This window comes from Anabrus simplex, chromosome 2 (genome assembly GCF_040414725.1).
Source record: "Anabrus simplex isolate iqAnaSimp1 chromosome 2, ASM4041472v1, whole genome shotgun sequence".
Classification (NCBI taxonomy): Eukaryota; Metazoa; Arthropoda; class Insecta; order Orthoptera; family Tettigoniidae; genus Anabrus; species Anabrus simplex.
In genome coordinates, this window is record NC_090266.1 from 1238005986 (window position 1) to 1238022321 (window position 16336).

At 38.9% G+C, this 16336-nt stretch overlaps 1 protein-coding gene across 5 annotated transcripts in view; it reads right to left on the reverse strand.

Moving 5' to 3' along the window:
* Pex23 (peroxin 23) overlaps window positions 1-16336 on the reverse strand; it is a 986852-nt gene that overhangs the window by 862009 nt on the left and 108507 nt on the right. For 4 of the 5 annotated variants that reach the window (XM_067142270.2, XM_067142269.2, XM_067142271.2 and 1 more), the window contains exon 3: window positions 7112-7264. In XM_067142270.2, coding sequence (XP_066998371.2) covers window positions 7112-7264 — 153 coding nt within the window. Of the gene's footprint in view, window positions 1-6760; window positions 6787-7111; window positions 7265-16336 lie in introns of those variants that run through there. The other variant, XM_067142273.2, reaches the window with a different exon arrangement.

Here is a 16336-nt window from a genome sequence, read left to right on the forward strand (position 1 = left end):
AAACATAACCCACAAAAGGCACACACCCTGTTCAACAATCTTCTAGATACTTCCAGTAAGTACAGAATAGAAATCTACCATTTACAATTACATATGTTACAAATATTACACAGTACAGGTTAGGTCATTACAAATAAAACGTTACATTATACTTTACAAATAAAGTCTTCAAAAACACTTTCCACTTCCACAATATTGTTCACCTGTGACAATTTTTATTATTATTATTATTTATTACTGTTTGTAGACACGCTTCTCGATTGCGGCTACACTTGACAAGGAATGACAACACTTCAGTAATTAGTGGCTATTTGCAAAAGTTTTTTCTGCTCACTGGCAGTCTTTACCTTCTTCTATCTTAACGGACATGTTTCAACGTTCACTTCGCACGCACCACCATCATTTCATACAGCAGCTCCAAGCAGTCAGGGTCAAACACACAAGCTTTGGTTATCATATAGCATGATGACTGTACACTTGGATCAACTCCAGGCAAGACCAATAACTCGCACAATCAAGTCATGTGATTGGTCCATGGACTGAACTACTGAAAACATATCACTCGAAAAGACAACTACACAACACCAACGACTCAACACTTCCCCTTGTTCATGGCGAGTCTTCAGTTCTAGTATCTTTAGGGTGCAGCCAGTATAGGAACATTCTAGTTTCAGATTCCAGAAACTCCATGGAGAGACAAGATGAGAAGCACAATAGAAGACCATCACATGCCGTCAGGTCGGGAGCTCTCCAGCCTGACTTGCTCATCTCCTCCAGGAAATACTGGAGGGGGGCTTCCAGAGTTGCACGAGGACATAATAACGCATACATGAATTTGTTTGGTTATGTATTTATCTCTCTGAAAGAACACAGACAGTAGACCCAACAGAGTACCTTTTTAACACATCAATACTTATAATACATTCATATGTAAGTGAAAATAAATACAGAATTAAAGCAGAACAAGAACAACTTAATAAAAATACAACCAAATCTTGATAAGATACCGGGTGGACCAGAGAAAAATGTTATTGTAGAGGGAGTTATTGAGCCATAATTCTCTTTTTGACATGTTTATAGGTAAACATTCTACAATCAAACTAAATGACCTCACAATTTATAACATTCAATTCCAAAGACGAGATTTGGGAGCACAATACATAAAGAATACAGAGAAATTAAAAATGTCCAACTGGAAACCGTGCTCTGTACACTGTTATTTACTATTGCCATTTATTTTTCTTACATCACACGGACACAGATAGGTCTTATGGTGATGATGGGCGCCCCTAACCGCATGGGCAACTCGCCCGGTCGGTTATTTACTATGTTAGCTCATTTTTGTTTTATTTCACCACACTTGTTTTTCATATTAACAAAGAACTACAATATTCACAGCATTACATTGTTGTTGGCACTGGTCAACACTGCTGCAAACATCAGAAAGGACAGTCTGTTTTGTATTCTTTGCAGACACACAAAGATTTTATTGCACTTTGAGTTGCCAAATTATTCCCCAGAAGAGAAATTTGTGAGTGCTTTACAAGACAATAGCTCCTGCCAGAAATAATGATGGTTCATATTTCTCCTGCTCAAATGACAGCCACATGTTTTCGTAACTCTTTCATGGTTCATATTTATCTCAATTCAGGGAGAAATGCATGTCAGCTGGATCTGAAAAAGCAATTGTAATAGATTTACTGTTATCAAGAGTACTGTTAAATTGACATGGGTTTTACATAATGCCAGGACCAGAATATTTTTTCATTATAGTGATGATTATCAGTACACTTATTATATAGGCATTTATTACGATGGGTTCGCTACTCCCAAAGGCATTTTAGAGCTACTGCCAGCCGAAACTTGTAGGCTGCTTCTAACATGGAGAACAGACGCCTTTTGTAGCCGCTCCTCTGGAGTACAGACGCTACAGCTGATACGGGGTTTCAGTGGCATTTCCTCCACTGAGGGCCCATTTCCCTTCTATAAGGACTCCTCTGCCCTTAGCTGTTGATCCTTATATTGGGTCAGGATATTTACCGCCGCCCAACACTCGGCGTCGAGACACTGGCTGTATGGTTTATTCCATTACCATAGCAGATTAACTGGCCAGACAATTCTTGTGATGCTGGGAGAAATGTGAGAAATGGGCGACCAGCAATCAAATACATCAAGATAGTGACCATCAATGCAGTGACACTAACAAGGAAAGTGGAAGAAACTGTAGATTTTATGGTTGACAAAGATACAGCATTGCTGGGAATCAGTGAGACTAAATGGAAAGGAAAAGGTGAGAGGAAACTAAGGAAAGGATACACCTTATACTATAGTGGAGGAAGAGAAGCGAAAAATTGCGTAGGTCTCATAATTAAAAGAGACCTAAAGGAATACCTAGAATTGGTGGAAAACAAATGACAACTTGATTAAGGTCAGACTGAGACTTGAAACTGGTGTTACAGATATAATTCAAGGATATGCTCCACAAACAGGAAATACAGGTATGGATCTAGAAGAATACATTGAATATCAAGAAGGCCATATACAGGACAAACAAGTTGTAATAATAGGAGACATGAATGATCAAGTAGGTCACGAAAAAAAGGAGATGAAGATATTATAGGTCCATTTGGATATGGGAAGAGAAACAAGGCTGGAGATATTTTGGTAGACTTTTGTAGAAGAAGTGAGCTAATCATTGGTAACACATGGTTTTGAAAGAAAAACAGTCAGAAGGTAAGAAGATATCGTTGGTATAACCAAATCAAAACTCTGATCGATTACATTTTGGTCGAGAAAGGTAACAGGAAAATTTTGGCAGATGTAACAGCCCTCCCAAGTGAATCTTTCGAAGGAGATTACAGAGTTGTGATAGCTAAGTTAAAGATGGGAAAGATACAAAAGATGACTGAGATTAGGCAGAGAAAGCTAAGGGTGTGGAAATTGATTGCAGGAGAAGGAAATAAATGAAGAGTTCCAGAAACACATTAAAACAAGTATACCTAAGGAAGACATCGGAAGGGTCGAAGAAAAATGGGCATATTTTAAAACCGCCATGGTGGAGTCTGAAAAAAAAAAAAAAACATGTTGAAGCGTATCGGGAAGGAAGGAAGATCACAAAATGCCCTGGTGGAATGACAGGGTAAAAGATATAGTTAAAAGGAAGAAACAAGCTTGGAAAAGATGGCTGAGAAACAGAACAACAGAATGCAAAACAGTATACAGGCACTGCAAGAAGGAGTGCAACAAGGTGGTTCAAGAAAAGAAAAAGAAATGCTGGCAAAAATTCACTGAATCTCTGCAAGAAGATACAACTGGAAGCAAAAAATCTCATTCCAGTCGGTTAAAAAGAAGAAAAACACAGGTGAAGATGCTAACTTCATTAAAAATGAACATGAAGTGATGACACAGAAGCAGGATATATTGCAGAGGTGGAGAAAATACTTTGAACAGCTATACAATGTGCAAAATACCTTCGTGCAAAGAGAAATCGAAGAACCAGATTTAGGGCAGATGGAAGATAAGGAAAACGAGGTGTCCATGGCAGAGATTGAATGGGCCACTAAAAGAATGAAATGAGGCAAGGCAGCTGGAATTGACGAGGTCACAATAGAAATGATAATAGCACCAAGAGCAGTTCGTCTACAGTGGTTGTATAGACTCTTCAGAGTGATATGGAGAGAAAAGAATGTTCCAAAAGAGTGGACAAAAGGGGTCATTATACCAATTTTCAAGAAAGGAGACAGGAAGCAATGTGCGTAAATTAGAGAGGAGTGACACCGACACCTCATACAGCTAAGATCCTTGAAAGAATCTTGGATAAAGAAATAAGAGACAGAGTAGAGGGAAAATTGGCAGCACACTGGTATGGATTCAGAAGAGGCAGGTCCACATTTGACCCAATATTTACATTGCGTCAAATGATGGAAAGGTATTACTGGGAATATGGAAAGGACATGGTAGTAACGTTTCTAGACATTAAAAAAGCATACGACAGTGTCCCAAGGAATTTGGTATGGAAAACATTGACAGAGGCACAGATTGGGAATGAAACAATGCAGACAGTAATAGCATTGTTATCAAAATTGCGAAATCTGTGTTAGAACCAAAGTGGGTCAAACTGAATGGTTCAGAGTTGAGACAGGTTTAAGACAGGGAAGTGTACTGTCTCCCTTACTCTTCATTATCATCATGGATAGAATTCTACATAATGTCAAGGAGAAGATAATGGGCGAGCAAGTTAAGGCTACGCTCTTTGCTGATGACATTGTAGTTTGGGGAGATAATTAAGAGGAAGTACAGACACAAGTTGATTTATGGAATGAGGAGATAAGAAATTTTGGAATGAAGATTAGTACTGCAAAAAGCAAGACTTTGATCATGACAACAGGTAACAGAAAATCCAAGGGAGTGATAAAAATAGGAAATGAACCTCTTGAAGTAGTGAAAAATTTTCAATAATTGGGCAGCGTGATGTCACAAGATGGAAATTTGGATGGAGAAATTGATTTAAGAATACAGCAGTCTGCAAGTTTCTACCAGTGTGCGAGAGGCACTGTATGGAACAAAGATGTGCCAATGAAGTGCAAAAAGGTTGCATACTCGTCCTATTATAAACCTATACTGACCTATGCTTCAGCAGCCTAGACGTTGACTGAGCGGAACCAAAGTAAGATACAAGCAGCTGAAATGAGGTTCTTGAGGAGCATACAGGGAAAGACAAGATGAGATAGAATATGAAATGAGAAAATAAGGAGAAGCGTGAGAGTGTGTAAACTTCAAGAAGAGATTGATATGGCAAGACTAAAATGGTTTGGGCACATGATGAGAATGCCAGGAGAAAGAATACCAAAGAGAACATTCATGGATACAGAGACTGGAAAGAGGCCTAGGACGGCCCACAATGAGATGGAGGAGCTCTGTTGTGGACTGTATTGCAAATAGAGGAGTCTATAGCAATAAAATACTAGAAGAGGAATGGTGGAAAGATCGAGTAAGGTGGAGGGCTTTGGTACACTACCCTACCCAGAGAGAATCTGGAAAAGGGAATGAATGAAGAAGAAGAAATAGTGATGATTATCATATCACTGTACAGAGAGTTCACTGTACAAATGAAACAGAAATCTAATGTATGTACAGGACTTTTCCATACTGTGAATATATAGGAATTGAAACAAATATCTTAATGGAATACAATTAATGACAAAACATGAAAATAGCACCTATATTTATAAATTAGAAATGCAGACCTTTAAATGTTTAATAATTACAGCACATGATCCTGAAAATACACTGAAGAAAATGGAAATTGCAACACCCAGAAGGAGTGGTGCTACATTGCTGCAATTGAACATGCAGGACGAGTGTTTGGTTGTGATTCGATGATTACACTTTCAGGTCCCTCTGACCACAAGTTTAGACAACAATGAATACAGGATGTGCCCACCACGAGCTGCAATACATTGATGAATTCGTCGAGGCATGGAGTCAATAAGGCCCTGGATCGCTTCCTGAGGATTTGTGGCCCATGCTTGATGCACTGCACGGGTCAGTTGTTCCAGAGTTGTGGGTGGCTGAGGGCGGTTGGCCAGTTGTCGACACATCATGTCCCACACATGTCCATTAGGACTGAGGTCCGGGGATCTGGTGGGCCATTCTAAGGTTGTGATGTCGTGGAGAGCTTCTCTGGAGATGCGTGCAGTGTGAACCCGGGCATTGTACTGCTGAAATATCCCATTAGCAATGTTCGCCATCATAGGAACAACCACTGGATTGAGTTCCCTATCAACGTACTGTCGAGCAGTCATAGTGCCCCCAACAAGCAATAATTGTGATTTCACATTAAAGCCAATAGCTCCCCAGACCATAATGCTTGGTGTTGGCCCTGTGTGCCTCTCGACAATAAGATCTGGGCGGCCCCTCTCCCCGGTACGTCAGCGCACACGATTCCGGCGATCACTGCGAGCAAGACAGAAGCGAGATTCATCACTACAGACGACCCTATGCCATTCGTCGACCCACGTCGATCTTTCTTGACACCAGGCCAGCCTTACACATCACTGTTGTGGGGTCAATGGAACACTTTCTGCAGGGACACAGGCTCGTAAGCCAGATGCAAGCAGGTGATTACCAACTGTTTGTATTGTAACGTGGGGTGCCACAGCTGCTCGAATTTGCGCTGCTGTTGTATGGGTTCCATCCGGGCCATCCAAATGATGTGGAAATCCTTTCTCACAGTTGTCTGTCGCGCTGGGCCTGTGCTAGGTCTACGAGTGTGGGTACCTTCATCTGACCACTGCTGCCATACACGTTGTACCGTAGATGCCTGTCGGCCAACATGTGCAGCGACAGTCCTTAGCGATAATCCAGCCTCACACAGCCCAATTATCCGAGCCCTCTCAAACGGCGACAGTTGTTGATAGCGTGCTCTTCTCTGTCGACGAGGCATGTTTGACGGGGAACACTTCACGGCACAGACTGCAAGTCAACTACACTACACCAGAGTCCGTATACTGGAGTTGATTCCTCCGCAACCAATCACGTGGGGAGACCTGTAGCAACAATCCAATTGGTCTGAAACATTGATCGTTTACATACCCACATGGCATCGTTCCATATCTTGAAAATCAACACAAACGACCAATGCCTTCATGGTGTTGCAATTTCCATTTTCTTAAGTGCATATCTACTTCTATAGTAACTGTGCTGTTATAATATAGGTGATATATCCTGGATCTTTGAAAGTGAAGTCATTTATACTTACGAGCTCTAACTTGTGAAGCATGAAAGGAGATGAAATTCAATAGTCCAAGGGAATCAAACTTACTGGCTATGATTTTGTTAAATGTTTGTAATGAATTAATAATTTTCTGTTACTTAGTGATCTAAGGTTGTATAATTCAAAGCAATGGAAATTAAAATGAACTAGCTGAAGAGACAAGTGAAGCCAGTCCCTGAAGTGTACACATAGAAAAATACTGAAATATGCAGTCAGGATAATACAAAATAATTCTTATAAATGCCTTCAAAAAACTGCACCCTATTATGGGAAGTTAAATTATATGATGTAGTTAGTATCAAGAGTAGTCAAAGAAGAGTACAGAAATTCTAGTACCTGAGTTGGATCATTATGCAGTGGGGATACAGCACACCAGGAGTTCATTGCGATATACCTGCGGTACCTGATCCATTTTCTCCGTCGAACACATGACTTCCATTGCTTCTTTGGATGGAAATTTGCAGGGAAGTCGACAGCATACGTCCATCCCTATAAAAGAAAGTAGAAAGCTATGCAGAACACAACAGTTACAGTTGATTCTAGTTTATTCCATAGTATTCCTAGTTTACATTCAATCTTAATCAAAATAATCTTGTGGACTAATTGTCTTGTCCACAAATCACTCTTGGTCCATCTCCACTACAAATTAACGAAGCAGCTACGTATTTTTACATTTTCTTCAAACAAAATATTATTTATGCAAAGTCAAATGATTTCCTTTCTCAACAGAGCTGTGAGACATGCAGCCAAGTTCTGCAAACCACTAATGGGCAGCCTGATACCAGTCAGCTGTAATCACTCACTCCCATATCAGCAAAGTAACCAACAGATTATTTGTGTACCATAAACTTACTCCATGACATACATACAGCAAGCAAGCAACCTTCCTAAATCACAGCCTTAAGCCCTATTTTTAACTGGAATCCTAATTACAAGGACATGACATTCCATTTCAAAATTCTTTCATACATTGAACTGCGATTCCCACAGTGGGGGACGACATCAATTCCCCATGCATTCATGCATATATATTCAATCTGCTGGTCTTCATGAATGAACTAAACAGAGGTACATCGAGAAAACAATTTCTTCAAACGTGTTTCATTCACCAACCACAATCTGCCCTATCTGAATGCTTCCATAAAAGCAATTAAATATCCATTTTTCCTTTACCTTTTACCTACAGTGATATTATAATTTGTAAATCCTACAATGTTATAATAATATATGTACACATAGTAGAGTGAATATCGAGCTGTCAGAAGAAGCTGAAAGATCTCTGTACATAATGTGTGCCATTCAAATAGGCACACAGATGGCATACATTCTATTTTTTTTCGAGATGCATTTGTTAAATTTTCAAAAATCACACTCCTAAATCAGTCAATGTCCACATCTCTTATGGTAGGTGTAGAAAACAATGTGGTTCCATAAAATAAAAACATGTATCATTCTCTGAGCAGATTTGAACACCCTGAAGAAGTACTAAAAGTTTGATTATGGGCCCCTTGAAAACTTAGCAGAAATGAAAACAGATTTTTGATATCTTAACTGGTTTCCGAGTTACTTAGCTGACTCGCCCTGTATGGCTCTATAGGATTTGATCTCTTAAATCTGAACATTCTCCTGGCCTTGTTCCGAAGAGTCCCTGTCAGAAATCATTCTCACTATTTTTACATCCATGTTATGCATAAAATATTTAAACGTTACTCCAAACAATGGAGTACTGTAAATTTAGTTTGTGTGTCAGTTGTTAATTATTTGAGTATTAAATATTTATTAATTTTACCCAATAAACAATAATACTGTTATTGGCTTTATGTCCCACTAACTAAGTCGACAAACTTGACCATATAAGAAATAAAGGTATTTTTACTGTTCCACCTATTCAATACAACCCACCGTTCAGTGGTTACATTTATAAACAGCTATATAGATTAATGGTACATGTTTTGCCCTATCTAGAGGGCATCTTCAGCCTTTAGTCAAAATTAAAATGCTAAACTTAAATATTAAATAAAAATGGGAAATAAGAAAGTAGACAATTAACACTGTAAAGCTAAAACTAGAATACAAAGTCATTTGAAATATGGACAACACTAGATTAAAACAAATGATAAAATAGATTAAAAATCAACGGCAGTCTAAAACTATGCTTCTGAAGCTAAAACTCGAGCTTCATTTTTCTATGAGGTGTGGTATTTGTATATTTTCAAGCATGTAATTACAATATGTCACCAATGGTAATTGGTGTTAATTGACACTGTTCACTGTCTGAAATCTTCCCCTTTTCAGCTGCATTTTCAGTTTATGGAATAGAAAGAAGTCAGGCAAATAAAGAGGATCTGTCATCAGGGTCATTGAATCACCACGCTACAGTTAGTAACATGCAGGTTGTTGGTATCCTCCCTTTCTTTTCGAACCCTGTTCGGTGTGTCAAGTTGTTGAGAAGTGAAGAAAAGACAAGTGTTCATAAGGTCACTATTATTTCTGTGAAAAGAAGCGCATTTATATTGACTAATAATATTAACTTTTGTTTCATGTATGATCACGATGGCTAGTGCGGTCCTCTTTGCTCACAAGCTACACAAGTCCGAGTTAAATTATGAATTGGAAATTCGTGGGACTATTCCTGCTGGTTCCGTAGCCGAGTGTGCTACCCTTGTCTTTGATCTGATACAGGGGCCTATTAATCCTTCTCGGGTTCGACCCAGCAATATTGGCGAATCCTACATTTTATTACTGATGCGCTGTCCGAAATTGAGGTGGGACGGGAAGAGTTCATGGAGTTACCCACTAAAGTGCAAGTCAATCCTTTAAAAGCTAGAGTCTGCCATTATCTAGGAAGGATCCAGGATTTATTTCTTAATCCTGAACAGGTGTTTGTTTTCGAATGTACCAAATTGTTAACAATTGCCTCTAGCATCTCTGCTGAACTTTATAAATAATGTTATTTGCTTTACGTCCCAGTAACTACTTTTCAAGGTCTTCGGACATGCAGAGGTGCCGGAATTTAGTCCCGCAGGAGTTCTTTTACGTACCAGTAAATCTAGCGACATGGGGCTGTCATATTTGAGCACCTTCAAATACCACCGGACTGAACCAGGATCGAACCTGCCAAGTTGGGGTTAGAAGGCCAGCGCCTTAACCGTCTGAGCCACTCAGCCCGGCTGAACTTATTCTGATGACTACCAGCAGACATAGAAAACTTGAAAATTCTTGGTAAGGGAAACGCCTCTAACCCTACCCTTCAAGGTTCCTCTAACAATGTTGTTTCCACTTCTACTAATTCTGGCTTATGTCATGCTACCTCTCCTGTTCTGGAAAGTTTATTATCTAAGTTGAGTGATACTCCTTCTTACAACCCCCTGAAAGAACTTTTCCATGGTGTTAAAAACTTTTCTGAAGATTCAATTGAGGAAAGTACACGTTTCCTAACATGTTTGGTAGAAATTAAAGATTCTGGTAAAGTGTACTCAATTGATGATCTGGGTGTCTTTCAGGCTGTTTTCTCCCATTGCGAGGGCATTTTAAAATGAGAGATTTCAGAGGCTATTTCTCTGAATCTCAAAGTCTATGAATTTCATGAGACAGTATTAAAAAAATGTATCCCTTCATTAGCTCTCCAGAGCCTAATACCTCAACACTGTTTTCGAACTCAGTTCCTACACAAAAATTTACTTATATATATATCCTAGACCTCAGATTCTATTGCAAAGTATTCAAAATATCTGTCCCCGAAGAAGAAATGGTGGCAAGAATTTTAAAAGGGATCTCTCCCTCATACCGATCCTATCTCTATTTGAGTAGGTGCCCGAGAGGTTTTGATGAACTGGATGTAGCATGTTCATTTGCTGAAGATGTTAAACATGGATATGCCTCCAGACCTGTTAATTTACCCCCTCCTGTCATATCTGTGAATCCCATTCCTTCTCAAACATATAAAGATGCAAATGCTAGGAAGTGTTTGAATTGTGGTTCAAGAAACCACTTGAGGAATGCTTGCACTGTGGTTAAATGTAACACTAGGGGTTGTTGGTATATCTGTGGATCTACTCAGCATCGTAAGAATAATTGCACCTTGTCGGTTCAAAATAGTGGTCAATGACTAAAAGTTACCTGAAAAGAGGGTAAATTTCCTAATCTTGAAAATTCTGTTGGTTCTGAAAAGGCTATTTGTCCCCAAGGGTGCAACAAGATTACTGCTAATGGTGTTACCCAGTGTACCTTTACTAAAGTTGAAGTAAATAATGAACCGTTGCTAGCCCTCATAGATTCGGGTAGTATAGTCAATGCAATTAATTTTGCATGGCATTCTAAACTGATGCCTTTGCTGGCAGACCTAGTGTTTACAGTGCACTATGTCTTCCGGTATGGGCTAGAGCAATTTTGTTACTTTCATTGATCTGTCTCAGCTTTATCCTTGGCTTTGACAAAATGAAAGTGACTGAGGTATAAGTAATGCTAGTAATGCCATTCCTTCTGCAGCCAGTTGCTGCTATGAATGGTGTGAAGATATTGCTCATAGGGTCGGTTGGTGCATGCATTTCAGTGGGCATGGCAGACTAATACGTAATAGCAACTTCTGGCTCAGTGAGGAAAGCAACGGGAAACCACCTCACTCCTAATTTCCCCAGTATGCCTCTTCAGTGATGCCCAGGCTATCTATGACAGCTGATGACAGAGCTGTTGAGGATCCGACCAGCCTTCGCGCTGAGGACTAAGCATACATACACATTCTAAACTGAAGAGTGCTTGTAAACTGCCTGAATTACTACCTGTTGGAGTAACATGTGTCACTGCTAATGGGAATTAATTTGAGATTTTTTTTTGCTAGTTGCTTTACGTCGCACCGACACAGATCGGTCTTATGGCGACGATGGGACAGGAAAGGGCTAGGAGTGGGGAGGAAGCGACCGTGGCCTTAATTAAGGTACAGCCCCAGCATTTGCCCGGTGTGAAAATGGGAAACCACGGAAAACCATTTTCAGGGCTGTCGACAGTGGGGTTCGAACCTACTATCTCCCGAATACTGGATACTGGCCGCACGTAAGCGACTGCAGCTATCGAGCTCGGTAATTCGAGATTTTGGTGGGTTGTAAAGGTAAAATTAAGGATAAGAAATTTCGCCTGGAGAATCACGTGCCTTGTAGCACCTAACCTGTCTTGCAACAGGATTTAAGGGTCGGGTTCTTGTCAAAGGCAGGACTAGTTTTGGACCTTCAAATTCTAAATTTAACTTAATTGATGTTCCCTTGTGTGCATTTAAAGTTTCTTGTGTACGTTGGCCAGTACCAGAAGAAATGAAAGAAATCGATCAATTAGATCTCAACAATTTAAGTAAGGAGGGAGCTGAACTAGTCCGTGCTCCATGTAATGATTTCCCTGATGTGCTCTCCAGCAAGTTAGGTCTAACTGATGTTCTTGAGTATCAGATTGAGTTAACCAACAACCAACCTGTTAGATCTCCTCCTTACCGCCTTTCACCTTCCTGGATGCTCGAACTTAAAAGGACCAAATGCTAACAGATGGAGTCATCAGACCGTTAACTTCTCCTTATGCATCTCTGGTCTTCCTAGTACCTAAACCCCCTGGAGTGTTCAGAGCTGTTATTGATTACAGGGCTCTGAACCGCACGATCATCTTGAAATCCACCCCGTTGCCAGATTTGCACACTTCTTTTGGGTGGTTCTCAGGAGCCAAGTTTTTTACTGTGTTGGACCTCAACCAGACCTATTTTCACGTCCCGTCGTCTAAGTCATCTATTCCTCTTACTGCCTTCATAACTAATTGGAACCTTTAGGAATTCCTAAGGCTGCCTTTCGGCCTCTCTTGTGGTGCTGCTGTCCTTACTAGGCTGTTAGATTCAATCCTTTCGGACATTAGGTTCAAATTTGTCTTCAACTACCTCGACGACCTTATAATCTTCTCAAATACCTTTGAAGAACATGTGAAACATGTTAGAAAAGTCCTGGAGCACTTGAGGAAAGCTGGACTAATAGTTAACGTGGTGTTCGAGGTCCGTTTGATTCGAGATCTTTCCAGATTCACGATTATCCACCAACAGTGCATTTTCATGAAATCTTGCCTGTCAACTTGCGGCCTCAAGTTTACCTCACATTATCAAATATAATACTGAAGTATAGGACTAAAGCTATTGACACACTACTTAGTCAAGCTGTTTCAATGAACCCATGCAAGATACATACCATTAAATCGTTTAATTTAACAACTAAACAATCCAAGCAATATAGACGGTTCATTGATCACAATCCATGAGGAACTATTTTTTACACAAATTGGTCAATAAAATGGTCTACCTATTTACATGGTATAACAATACTCTAGAACAAAAAATTAGCTGGTAGTGTATTCTTGCAAAGATCTCTCATGACAAAATGTTTTATATATCTCCTCAAGGCCAGTTGTATATTTTTAACAGCTATTAAGATATAATTAAAAAAGAAAATTTTATCTGAAACTTGGTGCTATAATTAATGTTATGCATAGTCACAACATTTAACAATGCCAGGAGATACACATGTACAGAACTGTATATAGAACATTTTGTGTCTTTTCTAGAATCTTGTAAGGAGGTCTTTGTTTTGTTTTTATTTTTCAACTATCCAAACGTTTTATGATATGATGCAATTGTAAATAACAAGCCTGCTTTAGAAGTGTTTGTACATACCTATATTATAAATATTCTAATGTAACTAGTTAAATGTCCTTGTTACTTAATCCTAGGCTGATGATGGCAAATAAAATTGCCAAAATCGGTACCAAATGACAATAAAAATGTGATGTTTTAATTATTTCCACATTTTTATAGTAATGAATAGGTGGAAAACCCTACTCTTATCTTTGTAAATCTGGTTTCAATACGGACCAATAATGAAATTTTTGGCATTAAATCTGTCACAGATGGCAAACTTAACATGTACCCTCCATCTAATAGAGTTCTAGAGGACTTCAACTGTATCTGTCAGCTTACCCTTGCTTAGAAAAACTATTATCCTTTAGCCATGGATTTGATTATTGTTAATCTTGTTATTCTGGTGTTTCTGATCTGTTTGGTATTACTGTTTCTATTTTCAATCTTGCTCTTCTAGGTTATGTATGTGATTATGTGCATGGCATTTTAATCCTGGATAGTTAGAAATTTGCAAAATGGTTTCAGTAGTATATTTGGGAAGTTGGCCCCTCAATTGGTAGTTCTGTGGCATTATGTCAAAATTTTATATATAACTTGATTATCTTCCTTCTGCCGGTGCATTGTATTTGGCTCTGTAAACATGTACCTTCTTTCTCAACATCAAGTTGAGTAGTACACTTATGTGAGTAATTGGTGTTCGATTACCTTCTTATTTCTAGGGTTAAGCTGTGTCAGTGAGTGGTCGATCTACATTAAAGGTATTAATTGAATGTATTGCTTCTCCTTCTTTAAGCGGTGCAAATATTTATTTACTTCATTAACTTATGTTTATTTTGTGTTATTGGAAACTTTAATTTGTTTGGTGTCTACCTTAATTCTTTATTTCTGTATGGTAGTGTACGTGTAAGTTTTCTGATTATTTGTAAAATCGAAGCATGTGATAGGATTTTTTATATCCTGTTAGCGAATGTTCTTTCCCTCTCATTTATCAGTTGATTTTTATGCTTTATGAGTAATCTCCCTGTCTAAGTACTTTCTTCTCTGTGTAAATTGATGTTCTTTGGGTGTTCTGTTCTATTTCATTGATTGTGTTTAAGTTTGGTTCATCTTGGTTTTGGGCACCTGCATCTTCTCCTCCTGGTATTTCCTTAAGCCAGTGGTATACTCCAGTGTCAACTCTACAAACTACGTGAACATAATCTTTTGGATCTTATTATTCTAGTAAGTAATACTCACCAGTATTGCATTTTCTCCCCCCCCTCTAACGGGTTTTGTTTTCTCTATTATATATTGAGGCTCGTTTGGCTGCAATAGAACAATCTTGATGGTGTGGTTCTCTGTTAACCCGATAATCAGCATTACAATTTAAATTAAAATGTTGGAACTGTGTTTAAGGATGTTTTAGATGGTCAATCCTGAAGTGTATTGGACCTAATTAACTAATCTTTGCTGTTTCTTTTGAACTTCTCTTGTAACCATGAGTGTGATGACTAAAAGAAGTGTATAAATGGAAAACAACCATTTGGGATGAGTGAGAAATTTGCAAAACTTATTAACTCCAAATGAACTTGGTGTATGTTAAAGGTGATGTGTTCTATTGTTAAAACTGTATGTGAAAGGTGAAATCTAGAGAGAACTTAGTGTAAAACATGCAACAACATTTGAAGCTAGAACTCATTTTGAAATGTGGATCTAAGAACTTATGTTACGGCGGAGTGGAAGTTTAAAAGTAACTGATAACCTCGGGACCTTGAGCTAAGTCTACTATAGATTTAGTTATATGTAATTTGTGGTGAAATATGAACATTTCGGGTTCTGAAATGCCTTCACTTCTGCATACAGTGGGTATCTGAAGTTGGACTTACCAGTTACTGATATTTATTGTGGACTGAATCACCAAAAATTAGCTGAATTTTAAACACTGGACTACGACGAGTGCTGATGTATGGAATTATGGAGAGCTTTGGGGGCTGGAGGCTGAAACCGTGGTTTCATGTTGGTCTCCTCTCCATCTATGTTTTCGTCACGGCTGTAATACCATAGAAATTGGTGTCACTAATTCTATTTCTTTACTGTCTTCTCCCTATCATCTCTTATGTTACGGGAGACATCGTTTTTATTTGATATCTTCCGTGGCTGCTTCGTCAAGTTTAATGTTTTATTCTTCAACTCTATGTGGTCTCCGGTTGGTACTGCCACCCTGTGGCAGACGGCCTAACTATCTATGGGTCTCTCCTCCTTACTCTGACCAACGCCTGAGACGGCCATCTTGTAAACCTCGACTCGGGGGTAAGCGATGTGAAGAGGCTAACTCGCTGTGTTCCATCATGGAGAGCAGATGCTTGTGGAATTATCGTCGCGCCCTGGCCTGGAGCAGCGACATGGACTATGGATACTGTTCCTACTTAGGAGGGTTGACCTCCTAAACCCTTCGGAGTTCTCTTCATCATCCTTGTAAAATTGTTTTTTTTTTTAATTTGGAAGCTTCGTCTGGTAAGCACTACATGGCTAGGCCATGTTGAACCTCTCTACTGATGCAACCATATAATCTCGGAAAATTCATCATCGGGAGTGAACTATTTCAAGAACCTATGTCTATCATACTAAGATTTAAGGTGTGTTATAAATTAATAACCAGCGAACTTATGGAAAAATTACGAACATTATGTATTAGTAAATATCGGGTTGTAAAGTTGTACAACCTTTGGTATTGCTGAATCACACGTGTTTAATCGTCACCTTAAGAACGTTTCAAGATATCTGGGTAAAGTTGTGTTTCCAAAAATTATTATTATTATTATTATTATTATTATTATTATTATTATTAATAATGCCAAATGTGGCTATTATTTCCCTGTTTCAAATTAAATTATTACTTAAATCAGGGTTAATGCATTGGGAGTTCC